This window comes from Akebia trifoliata, chromosome 1 (assembly GCF_017979445.1).
Source record: "Akebia trifoliata isolate Shusen 1 chromosome 1, ASM1797944v1, whole genome shotgun sequence".
Taxonomy (NCBI): domain Eukaryota; kingdom Viridiplantae; phylum Streptophyta; class Magnoliopsida; order Ranunculales; family Lardizabalaceae; genus Akebia; species Akebia trifoliata.
This window is the reverse complement of record NC_141375.1, coordinates 2368400-2388192: the sequence shown is the minus strand read 5'-3', so window position 1 is coordinate 2388192 and position 19793 is coordinate 2368400. Positions and strand designations below refer to the sequence as shown.

The window sequence follows — 19793 nt, the reverse complement described above, 5'->3', positions numbered from 1 at the left end:
TCCTTGACTAAAAAACAGCAGAGAGTGCTTATTACGTTTAAATGATAACTTATAGGTTTTTACTGCGCCATCCCTCATCTTTTGACTTATTAGTGTCCCCTCCCTGAGTGAAAAACAGCAGAGAGAACTCGTCTGTTCTCTCTAAAAGTCTCGAACAACCCTCCTCTGTTCTCTCTCGTCTGTTCTCTCTAAAAGTCTCGAACAACCCTCCTCTCTCTCGCTGCAACTCCTCGACGAAAACCTCTCTCTCTCTCTCTCTCTCTCTCTCTCTCTCTCTCTCTCTCGCGCGACGCCGAAACCCTCGAACCTCCTCACTCTCACTCTCTCTCGTTGAAACCCTCCTCTCTCTCGCTGCAACTCCATCGACGAAGCACGAACACGAACACGAACACGAATGGCTCCTCTCTCTCGTCGAAACCCTCCTCTCTCTCGCTCCTACTAAGTTACACTCTCTCTCGCTTTCGCTGCAACTTCGTCTCACGAACACGAACGGAGGCTTAATTTTGATCTTCACTTTGATGCATCTATGATCCATGATATACATTGATTTCTTTATCAATTTGGGGATCTATATTTTCTTCGTTGATTCTATTGATTTACATGTATTATGGTGTTTATTTTACGATTTTGGATCTGGTCTTTTCTATTTTTTGAATATTACCTTTGCTCTCCTGGCATTGGGCATGTTGTATGGGCCACTTTGATAATGGAAACCGTTGATACTGTTGTTCCCCTTTGATCCATCAAAAAGAGAAATTCCCAAGTTTAAATCAAGATTGAGATCAGTGGCTACAAAACAATAATAAGAAACATACTTTAGATCAATTCATGTAAATGTGTTTTGTTGGAGGCTCACAACAATAGCATATAGTATCATCTCCATTACAACTAACTCAACAAAACTGGATTAATTACATTGACTAATACCTCCAACATATCAAAAAATAAAAAACAATAAAAACAAAGTAATACCTCTATTGTTCCTCTCAAAAGTAATCTCCCTCTCATATGTGCTCAACTCAAAGTTGGTGACGGCTTCCTTTCCATTACATTTTATGGTCGCCTTGTCACAAGCCTTGATTTCCATAATAATAAATAAATAAAATGACATTCACGTTAGTTTTTAACTCTATTAAGTTTGAGAATTTGAAAAACAAAAAAAAAAAAAAATTTGAGTATTAGGGTGATTGAAATTTATGATTTACATGTATCTATATTTTCAATTTGGGGATCTATATTTTCTTCGTTGATTCTATTGATTTACATGTATTATGGTGTTTATTTTACGATTTTGATATTTTTTTTGCCCTTAATCGAGTAAAATTGTGTTTTTTCCTTTACAAAATTATGGTGTTTAATTTTTTATTTTTTAATATATATTTGATTTTGAAAAGTTGGATTACTTTTCCTATTTCAAGCTTTGTTAGAAATGGCTGAAGCAAAGCCATTTCTTAGTATGAGGAAACCAGTAGGATGTTTTTTTACCCTTAATCGAGCAAAATTATGGTGCTTATTATTTTTTTTTAATATATATTTGATTTTGAAAAGTTAGATTACTTTTCCTATTTCAAGTTTTGTTAGAAATCATAAATGATTTCATTGAATTTGCTTCCAAATTCAAAAAGAATTATTATGCTTCCAAATCATAAATGATTTCATTGAATTTGCAAGAACATGGAATTCCTCCCAATTGATCACTCTATAAACCAATCCACTGTAATACAATCACTAAGGCCCACTTAACTTAACTTTATAAGTTAAAAAAATAAAGTAAATTCTAGTGATGGATCAAAAGCCACAAAAAAAAAAAAAGTTGATATATTCTTTCCTACACTATATATAGAGCCTCAACTCCCTATGCCTAACATTCCTCAAGTGATTGTAACAATCCCTACCATCAAAGCCAATTAGATCTCCACCAAGAATGGTTGGCACTTTAGTGATTTGAATATTTTCTCTACTGAATGTTTCCACTAAATCCTTAGCTACTGTAGGCATACAACGATTTGGTCTCATCTTCATTCTCTTCGATGGTGTGACTACCTTGTGATTATGGCCATCGTAAAAAATGGACACTCTCCATTTTGCGGTCCACTTGTAATCATGTATAACACGCATCATAGCCTTACATCCACATTTAACGGTTGAAGAACTTCTTCTGATTATCTTATTTGCGCTTTCATTCACAATTGTTGCTTCAACATCTTTTTCTTTTGCCTTATATTTGCCTTGATGTGTGCAAACATATGTCATTCCAGTTATCTCATTTGAACCTCGTCGACCCTTAGTAGTTGTTTGAATACGAATGGAAAATCCTTCTTGATACCCGTAATCTTCATAATACTTCTTGGCTTCTTCAATTGAATCAAAGATCATCCCCACATACGGTACATTCAAATTTTCAACATTCTTTATAGGACTCTCACAATCAACATGTTCTCCACTATCTAATTGGATTCTCGATGAAGATCCAATAGTTTCACCAATAGTCGCTTCCCCACACTTGTCAATGCCAATTGTATCCATGAAATATTTTCACTGATACATTAAATCACAATCAATGCATTAAAGGAAGATTCAAAGTTATGCCAATCGTATGCCTTCATTGAAGGTAATGCAAAACTATCTAAAGAATTAAAGTTATTCCAAAATAAGCTTGTGATTCAGAAGGCTGAACCTTTTGAACATCTTTCCAATAATACTCATAACCAACTCTACCAAAATCTCCTCCCATCCCTTGACTAATACCATAAACTACCACAACTCCCCAAACAAAACTCCAATGCATTTCCCTATAAAAGCATTCTGAACCAATCCAGGGGTGCACAACTTGAAACCCCAAAATCCCTCTTTGAGTTTCTTCTTCTCCTCAGCCTTCCAATCAAGTGGAAGGCTCTCTTCCTCCTCCACTAGAAAAAATTTCTAAAAAATAACCACCACCCAATTCAAAATTCACTGTTTTCGAAGTGGGTATCTCGATTTCTAATCGAAATTCCTCAAAAATGAGAATTTCTAAACTACCGAGCAAACAAACAACGTCAGTTATTCGTGAAGTGGGTGTCTCAATTTCGATTCAATGTGTTCGAAGTGGGTATCTCAATTTCTAATCGAAATTCCTCAAAAATGGAAATTTTTGAACTACCCAACAAACAAAAAAATTCAGTTATTCTTGAAGTGATTCATTGTTTTCGAAGTAGGTATCTCGATTTCTAATCGAAATTCCAGAAAAATGATAATTTCTGAACTACCCAACAAACAAAAAAATTCAGTTATACTTGAAGTTGTCTCGATTTCGATTCACTGTTTTCGAAGTGGGTATCTCGATTTCTAATTGAAATTCCTCAAAAATGAAAATTTCTTAACTACCCAACAAACAAAATTCAGTTATTCCTAAAATGGGGGTCTCGATTTCGATTCAATTTGTCAGAAAAATAGGATTTTTTAACTACCCAAAAATCAAAAATCAGAATTTTCTGAAATAGGTATCTAGATTTGAAGCAAATGGATCTGTATTAATTAAAATAACATGACCAGAATCAAAAAATAAATAACCCAAAAAAAAAAAAAATTCGAAAAAAAAAAACCTAAATAATTCAGGATTTTTTTGTCTTCATAAAATCGGAAATCAAATTATACAATTATTTCGCAGAATAATTTTACCACAGTGTTTGAGATTTCAAAATTAAAAAAATAAATAAATAAAAACAAACTTACAGTTCTATCGAGAGTTCGTTATCCCCAGTTGCTTTTGATCCATCACTAGAATTTACTTTATTTTTTTAACTTATAAAGTTAAGTTAAGTGGGCCTTAGTGATTGTATTACAGTGGATTGGTTTATAGAGTGATCAATTGGGAGGAATTCCATGTTCTTGCAAATTCAATGAAATCATTTATGATTTGGAAGCATAATAATTCTTTTTGAATTTGGAAGCAAATTCAATGAAATCATTTATGATTTCTAACAAAACTTGAAATAGGAAAAGTAATCTAACTTTTCAAAATCAAATATATATTAAAAAAAAATAATAAGCACCATAATTTTGCTCGATTAAGGGTAAAAAAACATCCCACTGGTTTCCTCATACTAAGAAATGGCTTTGCTTCAGCCATTTCTAACGAAGCTTGAAATAGGAAAAGTAATCCAACTTTTCAAAATCAAATATATATTAAAAAATAAAAAATTAAACACCATAATTTTGTAAAGGAAAAAACATAATTTTACTCGATTAAGGGCAAAAAAAATATCAAAATCGTAAAATAAACACCATAATACATGTAAATCAATAGAATCAACGAAGAAAATATAGATCCCCAAATTGAAAATATAGATACATGTAAATCATAAATTTCAATCACCCTAATACTCAATTTTTTTTTTTTTTTTTTTCAAATTCTCAAACTTAATAGAGTTAAAAACTAACGTGAATGTCATTTTATTTATTTATTATTATGGAAATCAAGGCTTGTGACAAGGCGACCATAAAATGTAATGGAAAGGAAGCCGTCACCAACTTTGAGTTGAGCACATATGAGAGGGAGATTACTTTTGAGAGGAACAATAGAGGTATTACTTTGTTTTTATTGTTTTTTATTTTTTGATAGGTTGGAGGTATTAGTCAATGTAATTAATCCAGTTTTGTTGAGTTAGTTGTAATGGAGATGATACTATATGCTATTGTTGTGAGCCTCCAACAAAACACATTTACATGAATTGATCTAAAGTATGTTTCTTATTATTGTTTTGTAGCCACTGATCTCAATCTTGATTTAAACTTGGGAATTTCTCTTTTTGATGGATCAAAGGGGAACAACAGTATCAACGGTTTCCATTATCAAAGTGGCCCATACAACATGCCCAATGCCAGGAGAGCAAAGGTAATATTCAAAAAATAAAAAAGACCAGATCCAAAATCGTAAAATAAACACCATAATACATGTAAATCAATAGAATTAACGAAGAAAATATAGATCCCCAAATTGATAAAGAAATCAATGTATATCATGGATCATAGATGCATCAAAGTGAAGATCAAAATTAAGCCTCCGTTCGTGTTCGTGAGACGAAGTTGCAGCGAAAGCGAGAGAGAGTGTAACTTAGTAGGAGCGAGAGAGAGGAGGGTTTCGACGAGAGAGAGGAGCCATTCGTGTTCGTGTTCGTGCTTCGTCGATGGAGTTGCAGCGAGAGAGAGGAGGGTTTCAACGAGAGAGAGTGAGAGTGAGGAGGTTCGAGGGTTTCGGCGTCGCGAGAGAGAGAGAGAGAGAGAGGTTTTCGTCGAGGAGTTGCAGCGAGAGAGAGGAGGGTTGTTCGAGACTTTTAGAGAGAACAGACGAGTTCTCTCTGCTGTTTTTCACTCAGGGAGGGGACACTAATAAGTCAAAAGATGAGGGATGGCGCAGTAAAAACCTATAAGTTATCATTTAAACGTAATAAGCACTCTCTGCTGTTTTTTAGTCAGGGAGGTGACACTAATAAGTCAAAAGATGAGGGATGGTGCAGTAAAAACCTATAAGTTATCATTTAAACGTAATAAGCAATCTCGACAGTCCGATTTAATTATATCCAACGGTCGGGTAACTTTTGTTAAAATGGCTGACGAAACTGATGCCTCCGAACGCCTCCCATATATATATATATAGATATGGGAAATGTTCAGCGCCCTAAGTTTTACCACACACTTTAACAAACGTTTTTTGTCCTACATGGGTTAGAAGTTTTGGAATGAGCTGATTTTTGGTGAGGATGATCTCTATGATTAGAAGATCATCCTCCCCAAAAATCAGCCCATTCCGAAATGTTTAGCCCCATGTTTACACATTGAAAAATCGTGGACCGTCCATTTTTTGTAAATCAATTTTGATGGGGTTAGAAGTTTTGGAATGAGCTGATTTTTGTTGAGGATGATCTCCTCACCATAGAGATCATCCTCACCAAAAATCAGCTCATTCCGAAACTTCTAACCCATGTAAGACAAAACGCGTTTGTTAAAGTGTGTGGTAAAACTAAGGGTGGCGAACGGGACCCTATAGATATATATATATATATATATATATATGGGAAATGTTCAGCACCCTAAGTTTTACCACACACTTTAACAAACGTTTTTCGTCCTACATGGGTTAGAAGTTTTGGAATGGGCTGAGTTTTGATGAGGATGATCTCTATGATTAGAAGATCATCCTCCCCAAAAATCAGCCCATTCCGAAATGTTTAGCCCCATGTTTACACCTTGAAAAATCGTGAACCGTTCATTTTTTGTAAACCATTTTTGATGGGATTAGAAGTTTTGGAATGAGCTGATTTTTGGTGAGGATGATCTCCTCACAATAGAGATCATCCTCACCAAAAATCAGCCCATTCCAAAACTTCTAACCCATGTAAGACAAAACGCGTTTGTTAAAGTGTGTGGTAAAGCTTAGGGTGCTGAACGGGACCCTATATATATAGGAAATGTTCAGCAACAAACATTTTGGCAAAACATTTTTCAAAACATTGGTTAGAGGTTTTGTAATGGATTGATTTTTGGTGAGGATGATCTCTACGGTGAGGAGATCATCATCACCAAAAATCAGCCCATTCCAAAACTTCTAACCCCATCAAAAATGATTTACAAAAAATGGACGGTCCACGATTTTTCAACTTGTAAACTTGGGCTAGAAGTTTGGAATAGGCTCATTTTTTGTGAGGATGATCTCCTCACCGTAGAGATCATCATCACCAAAAACCAGCTCATTCCTAAACTTCTAACCCATGTTTTGAAAAATGTTTTGCCAAAATGTTTGTTGCTGAACGGGACCCTATATATATATATATATATATGAGACGGTTCAGCAGCCCTAAAGTTTGCCAAGTTTGGTGCCAAACATTTTTCAAAATATGGGTTAGAAGCTTGGAATGAGCTGATTTTTTGTGAGGATGATCTCTATGATGAGGAGATCATCCTCACCAAAAATCAGACTATTCCAAAACTTCTAACCCCATCAAAAGTGAGTTACAAAAATTGGACGGTCCACGATTCTTCAACTTGTAAACTAGGGTTAGAAGTTTCAAAATGAGCTGATTTTTTGTGAGGATGATCTCTTCACTGTAGAGATCATCTTCACAAAAAATCAGCCCATTCCAAAACTTCTAACCCCATCAAAAGTGATTTACCAAAAATGTTTGGCACAAAACTTGGCAAACTTTTGGGATGCCGAAACGCCTCCATATATTATATATATATATATGGGGTCCCGTTCAATGGCTAACTTTTTGGCAAAACATTTTTCAAAACATGAGTTAGAAGTTTTGGAATGGGTTGATTTTTGGTGAGGATGATCTCTACAGTGAGGAGATCATCCTCACCAAAAATCAGCCCATTCCAAAACTTCTAACTTATGTTTTGAAAAGTGTTTTGCCAAAAAGTTAGCCATTGAACACTACCCATATATATGGGTCCTGTTCAGCAACAAACATTTTGGCAAAACATTTTTCAGAGCATAGGTTAGAAGTTTTGGAATGGGCTGATTTTTGGTGAGGATGATCTTTACAAAACTTCTAGCCCCATGTTTACAAGTTGAAAAATCGTGGACCATCCATTTTTTGTAAACCATTTTTTATGGGGTTCGAAGTTTTGGAATGGGCTGATTTTGGTGATGATGATCTCCTCACCGTAGAGATCATCCTCACCAAAAATCAGCCCATTCCAAAACCTCTAACCCATGTTTTGAAAAATGTTTTGCCAAAATGTTTGTTGCTGAACATTTCCCTATATATATATATGTATAAGTTTTGTTGTATAACATGAGTATATAATATATATATTTAAATCGAATTGGATTTCGCAACATCCGAATTCGTATCTGAAACTCATTTGAATATTATTCGAATTTTTTAGATATCGAATTCGAATTTAGAATTTCGGATATCCATCGAGAGGCCTATGTAGCATGTCCTAATATTTGACATATAATTTTTTATTACGCAATCACAATTTCATTATTAGATGATGTCAATTTTGAAAAACATTTCATGGAAATTGGAACCATGCATCAGTTCGAGTGTGGCCCACAACACCAAAGTCATGTGAATGAGATGCAATAGTACATAATTGTCTCGGGAAGGTGTAACCAAAAATTTTGCAAGGCATGGTTCTCGTTTTTCTCACTTTGGAAACCGACATTCTAGAGATCCACCGTCCTACACGTTCCCTTTGACTCACATTTATTGAAAAATATCCTAACACGATTTGGAATGATGTCCCGTTCCTATTTCCTATTACCTTTATTCGAGATAAAACATATCGAATTGCATGCGATTAGAAGAACTACATAGTTAAGAGTATGATGTGATGTTTATTCAATACATGTGGATTAATAAGAATGTGTGGTATCAATGTAAAAAATGTTTTTGTGGAGGGAGCTTTATTCTTGCATTGTTCATCTTATGATTTGACAAATGAACACATTATTGATTGATATGAAAGTGTGATCGTGTCCCATGTTGATGTCGATATCCTACGATCATTGTACACGAGTCAGGCTCACCAAATTCAGTATAATTAAGATCTCAAATCTTATTAAGAATCTTGGGCCTCATGGATCATCACATTGGCAATCCAACACCACAGCTAGCCCTCTCAATTTCATGGAAAAACATATATCCAAAATAAATAATAAAAAAATTACATCTTTTTGGAAATGACCGTTTACCTAACTCACAAATTTAAAATTAAAATTCATTAGTGAAAAATAACTTTTAAAAAGAAAAAAAAGAAACTTCTAAGTACTAAGAATTTTTGTCCTCCACATCCTGTGACATTGGATCATGTTTTCAGATGCCACAAGTTGCAATTTTTTTTTTAGCTTGAGGACTTTTTCATCACAGCACTCAAAGGATTTGAGTGAGACCAGTCACATTAGCCGACGTGTATTTAGGATATCCCAAAATTTACAAAACTACACTATGAAAAAAGTGATAAATTTAACAGACCTTGGAGTCAAATTTACCCCTTTTTCCACATAGTACTACCCTTGTTAGGCTGCACGTGTCACGTAATAGAGAGCCTGTGAGCACTGTGATGAAAATGTCAAAAGCAAAAAAAATTCTCCACAATCGTAGAAGTGATCAAGAAATTTTCCTTACTAACTTATAAGTATTCTTCTTAATGAAATGGTTGTGATGTCCAACCAATAAACTATTATTTTTCTTTTTTTTTATGCGTAGAAATGCCCCTCCATGTTTTGATTAATATTAGAGATATATACTCATGCGTTTGCAAATTAGTAATATGTGCCCCTTGGTCTTCATCTCTGATCAAACATGGGAAAATTACTTAAATAGTCCTAAGTTTTCACGGTTAGCTAAACAGGACATTTAGTCAACTTTTTCTTTTTAAATAGTCCATTTTGGCATGTGAAATGTCAAAATTACCCTTTTTCATTTTCTTCAAATAGTTGGGTTTTTCAACAGGGATTGTCATCATTTTCGACGATCTTTGATCATGAATGACGAATGGAAAATGGTATTATCTTAATTTTAAACATTTAGATCTTTTTATTTATTTATTTCAATGATTTATAAAAAGAAAATTGAAGAACGAAGTTGAGATTCAATTTTTTTTAGGATTACATCGTAACTGTTGATTTGCAACCATAATTGATACATTTTTGGGTATTTCGAGGAGATTAACCACATATCGTAATTGAAAAAATGGAAATTTTTTTTAAAAAAAATCTAACTGCATTACAACGTCGAGTTCACAACTTTTTATTTAATTACTGTAGAGTTCGACGGTAATTAAATAAAAGTGGTCAACTTGACCCTAAGTGGTGAGTTTATCAATTTTTAACTTAGTGTCGAGTTCATCAGTTTTTAACTCACTGTTGAGTTCACTACTTTTTACTGAAGAATGAGTTTGAGATTCAAATTGTTTTTGATGATTACATCATAAATTTTGATTTGCAACCATAATTTATACATTTTTTGGGTATTTAAAGGAGATTAAACAAGTATCGAAAATAGAAAAATGAAAAGTTTGATTGCATTACAATGTCGAGTTCACCACTTTTTATTTAAATACCATCGAACTCGACGGTATTTAAATAAAAAGTGGTGAACTCTATTAAGTGGTGAGTTCATCAATTGTTAACTTAGTGTCAAGTTCACCGGTTTCTAACTCATTGTCAAGTTTACCACTTTTTATTGAAGAACAAATTTGAGATTCAAATTTTTTTGATGATTACATCATAATTTTGAGTTGCAACCATAATTTATACATTTTTGAGTATTTAAAGGAGTTTAAACAAGTATTGAAATTAGAAAATAAAAAATAAAATGAGAAATTTGATTGCATGACAGCGCCAAGTTCACCATTTTTTTTATTTAAATACCATCGAACTCAACAGTATTTAAATAAAAAGTGGTGAACTCGACACTAAGTGATGAGTTCACCAGTTTTTAACTTAGCGTCAAGTTCACTACTTTTTATTTAATTACTAGCGAACTTGACGCTGTAATGCAATCGGGTTTTTCAAATTTTATTTTTTTTGTTTTTTTGTTTTTTGCGTTTTTCCTACTTTGATACTTAGTTAATCTTCTCGAAATACCCAAAAATGTATCAATTATGATTGCAAATCTAACGTTACGATGTAATCATAAAAAAAAAAATTAAATCCCAACTTCATTCTTTAATTTTCTTTTTATAAATCATCGAAATAAATAAAAAATATAACTAGATGTTCAAAATTAAGAGAATATCATTCTCCATTCTTCATCATGATCGAAGATCGTCGAAAATGATGGCAATCACCATTGGAAAGTCTAACTATGTGAAGAAGATGAGAAAAAGGTAATTTCAACATTTCACATGCCAAAAATGGTGAAAATGGTCTTTAGGGACCATTTAAAAAGAAAAAGTTTACTAAATGTCCTATTTAGTTAGCTGTGAAAACTTAGGAACTATTTAGAAAGAAGTCCCTTCACAAGGGTCCTTTAAGTAATTTTCCCTTATAACATACATGTCCTAAGAACAAGATAGTATTCCTTGCGACATAAAAAAAAATGGATTTTTATTGGATAAAAAATTGAGATTTTTCTCTATGAAATTAAATATGATTAAATGAAGACAAGATTATAGGCTAAAACTAATTTATCCTAAAAATTAAAAGCTTTAAGATAATGATCATTATGATAGAAAAAACATGGGTCTTGGACAAACGTTGAAAAAAATAGTAGTAATGTCATTTTATGCTATTACAAAACCTTAGTCATTCATTACTTTGAAAAGACATGAGGTATCTCTAATATTGATGGAACTGTGGAGGATTATCTCTATATCCGTTCCTAATACACTTTAAAACGGCTCACCGACCGTCTTTGATCGAGGCGTCGTTAATGAGAGTAAACGGCTGTAAACCGTTCTAGATCTAAGGCTTTGGAACGGCTAAGAACCGTTCTAAAACTCAAACTTTGGAACAGCTTATAACCCTTCCAAATCTGAAAGCACTCACAAAAAAAATAACCCTTAGACATCGGAATTTAAGACATCAGTTTATAAAACCTGATGTCCTAAATATGAGACTTTAGACATCGATTACGAACCGATATCTAAAGTGGTCATAAACCAAGCCAATATTCATTATACTACTACACGATGGCAAGACAAAAAATAGACCTATTGGGTAATCAAAATCCAAACATTTGGAGGATTTTATCACAACTAACCTTTACAAAAATAACCCTCAATAACACAAAAAGGAAAAAAGAAAAATAAATAAAAAATTCTCACAAAATCGCCAAATCTAACCTTTACTAGGGATTCTTCACTGTGGAACTGAGCCTTCTCTGTTATTTTGTGCACTTGTTGAAGATCCAAGAGTGACTAGATTGAAAAGTAGAAGGCAGTAAGCTTAGGTAGGAAGATAGTGCACTGGATTTACATGGCACAAAAGACCCTAACACAGTATTCTTCTATTTACACAAACTAAGTTCAAGATAGAAAATATCAATGAAGATGAACGAATTTAAGGAATAAGGCATAAGTCATAATCTTACAGCATAGTTGCTCATATCCAACTTTACTCCCAATAAATCACGAATTACATCATGGGTCATGCTCTCCGCAGCAGCTAGTCTAGCATTCAACATGAATATCTGAAAGAAAAGCAGACGAAATTCAAATTTAGAACAATGGGTGCCCATCAAAAGGTGAAAGGTCATACCAAGGGGTGTGATCAACTTACCTCTTTCTGTCGACTTGCAGCTAATCCTTCAAGTTCTTCGATTCGAAGCCTCCCCACAGTGAGCTCGTCATCCTTCTCAGAGTTTATTTGATGTGCTAAGCCCAATCCAATGCATTTAAAAGGGGAACCGATCCTCTAGACTTTGATGCATTTTTTTCTAGTTTAGTTGATGACGAGTTTGCAAGGTGGGAGGATGCAGGTTCGGGTTTCACTTGTTCAGCCATGGCTTCCAATGCTTTGAACTGGTTTAGAACTGATCAGATTCAAAAAATTAAACAAGGAAAAAATATATCTTGCAATCTTCATTTCGATAAAGTGGAGAGTGATAACCAACCTTTTGCTTGTACTCACGTGCCTGTGCTTCTGCATGCAAATTCAGCTCAGAAATATGTGCTTTGCATTGAGAGATCTGTTGATAAACATAGTAAGTGGTGAAACTTATTTATTTGGCAACATATCTTCAATCTATTTTAGCTACTACACAAATAAACATTTGGTTGTGATTAATGGTCTCATTGAGTTCATCTGACCTTAACACAAGGTTATCTTCTAAGGACTTCATTGCAGCCTTATTTTGCTTAACAGACATAAGATCTCTTCTTTAAGAACCATTCTCTTCATTTAAGGCATTTATCATGTTAGTCAATGTCATTTGCAAATACCTGCACCAATTGCAACAACATATAACCCATGATCAACTCAACTATCCTAAAACATAAATCAATCTTACTCTACTGTTGTAAACTTCAATCTCAAACCCCGATCATGGATTTGTCCACAGTAAGCTTGTTGAGCGTCAAAGTCCCAGTCTTGTCACTGCACAGCACATCCATCCCAGCCATTTCTTCAATGGCAGTCATACGCTTAGTGATGGCATCTTGTTCAGACAATCTATGAGACCCCCAGCCATAGTAACAGACAACACAGTTGGCATAGCAATTGGAATCCCTCCAATAAGAAGCACCAACAAGTTATCAATTCCCTCTCTGTACTTCCTGTGCTGTATGGGATACATTACTACAATCTCCACTATCATCCCCAACGCAATCGAGCTAATACAGAAGTTACCAATGGCTGTCAACACCTGATCAACAAACCATCACCTCGTGATTATCACATTGTGCAACAATTTAGCAAACTTTGATTAATTAAATTGGGCAATTTTATTTACCTTTTGAAAGTGACCAACTTAGTTGGTACTGTCAACGAGGTGAGCGGCCTTACTGAAGAATGTGTGGACTCCAGTGGCTATAACAATGGCCTCGATTTCACATGCTGATAATGTCTCCTGGTACCAAGATTGCTGCGTCCTGCTCACTCCATTTACCATCTCTAATAACCTTCATTTGAATTCGAATAACCACATGGTTCACGTTAGAATTTGAGTGAAGGGGTTTCCCTAGATTGCACCATGAGTTGGAAATTGGAATAAAAATATTACCTTGGTCTTAGGAGCAAGACCAGCCATTAAAGCAGCAGCTGCGTTTCCAGCATTATTTTCTTCAATAAAGCTGATTGTAGAGTTGATGATAAGCAACACCATGATACCAACGAAATCTTGCCAGTTGGGAGGTTTGCCCTAAAATCAGAGCAAGTAAGAGAGAGATAGAGAGTGCGTATGTGTGTTAATGATTAATGGTTAGTTACCCCTCCATTTGCCAAAGCTATGGCCATAATAGCTATGGCCAAATATTTTAATGAGTATAGAAATAAAAATGAAAATCAAGTAAAATTATTGACAGAGAGGAATCATACAATGGAGTTCCTAGTGATCTAATATGATGATTATTAAGAAAGAAATAAGAACACATGAGAAGTTGTAGCTACCATGAAAACAATTGAAGGTTACACAAACAATTTACCAACTACAGTATGTTTTACAACAGCGGCTGAACATGCATACATATCTCTATGGGATAAATGCAGAACTAGAACAATGGATGGATGCCTTGCAATCCGAAAAGGTTAAAATAAGTCAGACCAAACAGAACATTGAGTGCAACTTCAATAAACAACTGTATAGTGATGAGGTACTAAGTAAGATTGGTGGACAAGAGACCACCCAAAGTGAGTATATTGTACACAACTCTGCTAGAATTATTGTTTATTTAGTTCTCAGAATACCTACATTAGTTGTTTGTATATCAAACATGAAATGAATTAATGTTGCTGCTCACAATGTATTTGGTGGGTCCATTAGTGTTGTCTTCTTTATTTGTGGTTGTACTCGATGCATCGGCCTCATTGAACATGATTGGTGCAAATGCTTTTGAAGGCATTGGATGGTTTGAATGCCAAGTTTTCCTTCCTAATTATAGGCAACAAATGGAACTAAACTTGTTTACAGTTACTTAAAAACTAACGACCATAAATTATCTCACCCCAGTTTGAATTTTGCCCACCATTGACAGTAAATAACCGAAAGACAAATACTTGGATTGGGAGGGAGTTGAACATATCAGGGGAATTAGGACACCATTTAATGGTCCCAAATCCGAATATTGATTGCACCACTGCCAGGGGCCACTGATGCTAGTAAAGACAAAGCCATTGACATCAACTTTGTAGTGGCTAGTCCAGAGGCAGAATGGCCAGTCTGGCCTTCCATAGGCTTTCTTGAGCGATGGTGACATGGCCAATCTGGCCTTCCACAACTACGTCACTTACGAATGAGAATAATTTGAACAAGCTTTGAAACAGTGATGGTTTGTTGTGATGGAAACATAGGAGTAGGTGGGGGAGGACTCGCCAAAATAATTGTTAGTTAAAGTATCTAGCAAAACTGATCATACCTAAAGGAGGTGTGCATACATGCACCCCTGATTTTTCTCTATTGGCCGCTTGCACTTTGGACATGGCTTGGAGTAAATTAATATCCTGAGCATTGGATCAGCAATATAAATCAGTATTGTGTAGAAAATGTAGGACAATTAACACATCAAAAGAAGAAACCACCTTACATTCCAACAAGGATGAACTCCAAAAAAGTACATTACCACAACTATCACTCAAATATATAAAAAGTAAAAATAATAAAAGTTGCAATTTCAAATAACAGAATATGTTATTTTGTGCTTATATAACTTGTAAACCTATTAAAATGGATATTTTCCATAGTGAGATACATCTAAAGTTCCATATATCTTGCAGAAAGTTCAAGATATATGGAACTTTATCACTCCGCAAGTGTAGTAATCTTAATAAGTGATGAAACAGTGATTGTGTACATCCACAACATCTTTCTCTATCATGATTAATGGAAGCCCTACCTAGTTTTTCAAAACCACCAAGGGCCTAAGACTAGGAGCACATCGATCCATTCCTATGTAATATCATAATTGAAGACTTGGGTAGAATTACTTCAAATCCAAGAGCCATAGGAAGCCTTCAAGGTATTTTCAATATGGAACAAGGGCAAATGCTGTCCCATCAACAATTCACCTGGAAAATTGATCTTTGTTGATGCTTACTTTATCACAGCTTAGATTCCTAAAACAGTTGTGTTGATTCAATGCAGTGTCGAGGTTGATGGTTCACTTTTCCAAGGTCATGGTTAACCTATCCATCATTGATATTCCTCCTAACCAAAATCCCAAGATAACCCACCAATCACTTAAATACGAAAGAGGTTTACTCAAGGTTGCTTTTGCCTTGCTATAATATTAATAGAGGCATTAGGGAAAAGAGTGGATTATTATAAAAAAAATGGAGGTTTGAGATATTAAGTAGCCCATTACACTATTATAAAGCTACTGTTATGGCCTTGAGGCGCCTCATATTATAGCTTAAAGGCATATGCCTCGGTAGGCTAAGGTGTAGGCCTCGATATGACCTATTGTGGCTAAAGTCATGCATCCTACCATGGGGCAGGCATCTCAACAGATTTAAAGTGTTCCTTTCATATCATTAGTCCTCATAGTGATCCATAAATAGAACTCATAAACAACTAGAGTAAAAGCTCCTAAGCATATTTGGATTAAACATAAAGCATAGACTGCTACTTAAGAGACTCTCTTGTCTACTTAACCGAACAACTCTTGCAATAAAAATGCACCTAATCTCTGGAAGAGAAGCACTTTATATCTATACTAATTAATCATGAAAACATACATATAAGATTAGCAAATTGTAGCAGCTTCAGTAATAAAACCATATAAAAATGAAAAGCAAAGAATAAAATAGGAAATCGAACAAGTTCACATGAATGGACATCATTTTTGTCAGGATTCTGCAAGACTATATAGATATTCCAAGATTAAGTAGCCCATTACACTATTATAAAGCTACTGTTATAGCCTTGAGGCGCCTCATATTATAGCTTAAAGGCATATGCCTCGGTAGGCTAAGGTGTAAGCCTCGATATGACCTATTGTGGCTAAAGTCATGCATCCTACCATGGGGTAGGCATCTCAACAGATTTAAAGTGTTCCTTTCATATCATTAGTCCTCATAGTGATCCATAAATAGAACTCATAAACAACTAGAGTAATAGCTCCTAAGCATATTTGGATTAAACATAAAGCATAGACTGCTACTTAAGAGACTCTCTTGTCTACTTAATCGAACAACTCTTGCAATAAAAATGAACCTAATCTCTGGAAGATAAGCACTTTATATCTATAACATCCATATTTTGGTTGGAAGGATTAATGTAATTGAACTATGCAGGAACAGAGCCATGGACAGGGTTCCATTGGACATTAGACTTAAAAATCTGAATTTTTTCAACACAAAGGCGTAACATGTTTACAAACAAATAAAGTAGTTGTACTCCTTTAGAAATAACTCGAACCATGAATCAAATTTGAGACAATTCACTGTAGTTCATGAATGACAATAAAGGGCAGATGTCCATAGTTCATGAATAACAAAGGCCATTGTGATGATGAAAATCCCATCAATAATCAGAATATTTTTTTTTCTATAAAAAAATATAGTAAATCGAAGAAATGAAGACCACATTCTTGAAATAACAATGCACATCAAGAAAAGTTATCAGTCATGTAAGGGAAATTAAGATGGAACACTAAACCAAGTAGTTTCAAGATGATTGCCTTCCCCACATTCTCGATGGTGAAGAGAAAGGAGGGCAGAGGGGGGAAGACAAAAGAAAAAGGAACTCTTAAAAACATCTAAATCACATCAACAATATCAAAGGAAATAAAACAAGATCATATTAAAGGTGTGGAATCAAGAACGTCAACATCTGTTTGCACCACTTCAAGACTCCCATTCAAAGAATTATGGTCGCCAACCACAGAATCCAAGGCCTCAATCAGTGGATCTGGCTGCCATGAAAATAAAAAAGAGGAACAAGCATAATCTTTAAGAACTATCATAGTTTATAAAAGGACCAAAACATAAGGAGAAAGAGGATTCAAATAATGTTTACCGTTATTTCCTTCCATGACAATGTGATGCGCTCGAGTCTGAAATCCAATTGGTGAACTTTTGCGTCCATAATCTGAAACCACAACAATTGTTTTAAGGATTCAGAAAGAAAATTGAATTTCCTGTTCAAGACTGTTGATTTTTCTCATGACTGAGACATTGGCTCAAGACGAGATTTAAATCAATATGCAGTAGTACTTGCTAATAGAGTTAAGTGCATCCATAAGAAGCCACATATTTGCACAAATCACTCACAAAGCTTACAACCCACCCACCCTTGCACACACATTCATGCATGAAAACATGAACCACCACATGTAACATATATTTATCTAACTTAAATACAACACACATAATGCAAACAAAAGCATACAGATTCATCTAATATTAGCACATACATTAGACCTGCATAAATATGTGCATGCATCCATGAACATAAAAGTAGAAACAGATGCAAGAGTGTCGATTTACATGGATATAATGATAGTTTTTGAGAAGCATCTTCTGCTTGTGATTGTAGGATATAGAAGTGTATTGCAAAAAACACTGGTGAATAAGATAAGCTATTTTCCTAACACGGTGAATTGGGAGGCCTGGACATGAGCAAACAGGTGGACAGGCACAGAGGAAGCTTAGTTGAGAGTTGTACATCCACCAGTAATTTAGGAATTAGGGGATTTCAGGAGTAGCAAATCTTGGGGTTTTGTAACCCACGTACCTGAAATGGAGTTGAGACACAAAAGTTGCCACTTCTAATCACTCAACCCCACGCTACTTTTCAGGATAAAAATTATATTCTATTCAACACAATTAAAGTTTGATAAAAATTCTGAATACCAAAAGAAGAGACAAAAAAGAACAATATGAGCCTTTAATAAATATTTTCGAAATAAAATTTTCTGGATTAAAAATCAACTAGAATCACGAAGTAGTAACAAAACTAGCATGAATACTCGGATTTGTAATAATTTCTATCAAACTCCACAAAACATACAGATTCCAATCTATTTACCAAAGATAACAACCGAAAGAGTAGAATCAAACATTACAAATGAAAACATCATAGACGAACAAGATGAGCTGAAATTGATGAAGATTAAAAGGAACTACAAAGATGAGAATGCTACATCTACCTGGAGCTAGTGATGGAACAGAGATGATTGTTTTTGAGAAATCGAATCAATATAAAGATTTTTACTGATTTTGAAAAGCTCTAAAATAAATCAAGAGAAGAAGAATCTGTATTAAAATAAATATACTTAGCTTTAAACATTAAATTAAAATTCAGACTGAATAATAGAATTACATACCTTTCAATATGAATAATCTGAGAATCACTCTTCAGTCTCGAGAAGTAAATTCAGATGGTAATTTATGAAAACTATCAATCTCTCGTAATTTCCTCCTATCTCAACCTCAGTTTCGCAATTTTTCTAGGGTTTCTTCCTATATCTTCCATCTCCTTAGTCCCAAATGTTGTCAAAGAGAGATCGAAACAGATGTTGTTTCAGATTTTTGGGGAGTTCTTCTCCGACTGATAGAGAGAGAGAAGTTTCAGATTTTGGGGGTTTTCGAGTTCTCCGATTGTGAGAGAGAGAGACACGTAGCCAACGAATTAAAGAGGGAAGAGACTGAGAGATCGATTGAGGGAGCGAGAGATGAGATCGAGAGAGAAACTGAGAGAGAGAGTTCGATTGAGGGAGCGACTGAGAGAGAGAGAGAGAGAGAGAGAGAGATGAGATCGAGAGAGGGACTGAGAGAGAGATGAAATGGAGAGAGAGACTGAGAAAGGGAGTTCGAGGGAACGGCTGAGAGAGAGAGAGTGAGAATGAGAGAGATGAGACGGAGATTGGGAAGTTTAAAACTCGACGAAAACGTTTTAAAAACAAAAACGGATTAATACCGTTTTTAAATAAAAACGGCTTAATACCGTTTTAAACTCCTGTTCCTATTTTACAATTTTTTTGTGGTGAAAAGAATACTGAATATCATTGGCTAATATGGTAGACATATATAAGTTTAATTATTAGTTTGGTAGCTGCAAAAATGACTTAAATTAGTAAAATTTATGGACAACTAAATTATATATACGGGTGACATTAAAGACAAGGATATCTAATTGGTAGAGTGGACTTAGCCCAAAAGAGAGTCTTATTCAATTAATTAAATTATGAGTAAAACA

The 19793-nt window shown here is 34.6% G+C and overlaps 2 protein-coding genes across 6 annotated transcripts; both read right to left on the bottom strand.

Moving 5' to 3' along the window:
* Positions 1 to 1833: 1833 nt before the first annotated feature.
* LOC147410349 (protein FAR1-RELATED SEQUENCE 5-like) lies at positions 1834 to 2526 on the bottom strand. The gene has a single exon (XM_086424989.1). It carries the CDS (start codon positions 2524 to 2526, stop codon positions 1834 to 1836), a length of 693 nt encoding a protein of 230 aa, XP_086281115.1.
* Positions 2527 to 11348: 8822 nt separating this feature from the next.
* LOC147410348 (ATPase 2, plasma membrane-type-like) lies at positions 11349 to 19492 on the bottom strand. 5 transcript variants are annotated; one of them, XR_015176364.1, is made up of 10 exons: positions 18922 to 19483; positions 17613 to 17684; positions 17419 to 17504; positions 15013 to 15097; positions 13662 to 13799; positions 13392 to 13560; positions 12751 to 13304; positions 12555 to 12629; positions 12221 to 12473; positions 11349 to 12131 (listed from the first exon to the last, which is right to left on the bottom strand). XR_015176364.1 is itself a non-coding variant. In XM_086434172.1 (10 exons), exons 2-5 carry the CDS (start codon positions 17679 to 17681, stop codon positions 13723 to 13725), a joined length of 321 nt encoding a protein of 106 aa, XP_086290298.1. In that variant the 5' UTR covers positions 17682 to 17684; positions 18922 to 19492; the 3' UTR covers positions 11349 to 12131; positions 12221 to 12473; positions 12555 to 12629; positions 12751 to 13304; positions 13392 to 13560; positions 13662 to 13722. The 5 variants fall into 5 exon arrangements, 4 of the variants coding, with proteins under 4 accessions (XP_086290298.1, XP_086290283.1, XP_086290309.1 ...); XM_086434172.1 differs by having other exon boundaries at positions 17419 to 17508; positions 18922 to 19492; XM_086434164.1 differs by lacking the exon at positions 15013 to 15097 and having other exon boundaries at positions 11350 to 11859; positions 12033 to 12131; positions 17419 to 17508; positions 18922 to 19477.
* Positions 19493 to 19793: the final 301 nt, after the last annotated feature.

Coding starts and splice junctions, on each gene's coding strand:
- LOC147410349 (XM_086424989.1), bottom strand. CDS start 2,526: ATGGATACAATTGGCATTGACAAGTGTGGGGAAGCGACTATTGGTGAA.
- LOC147410348 (XM_086434157.1), bottom strand. CDS start 17,681: ATGGACGCAAAAGTTCACCAATTGGATTTCAGACTCGAGCGCATCACA. Junction 13,800..17,418: donor TGGTGCAAACAGATGTTGAC/GTTCTTGATTCC, acceptor CTCTGATTTTAG/GGCAAACCTCCCAACTGGCA. Junction 13,561..13,661: donor GTCTTGCTCCTAAGACCAAG/GTAATATTTTTA, acceptor ATTCAAATGAAG/GTTATTAGAGATGGTAAATG.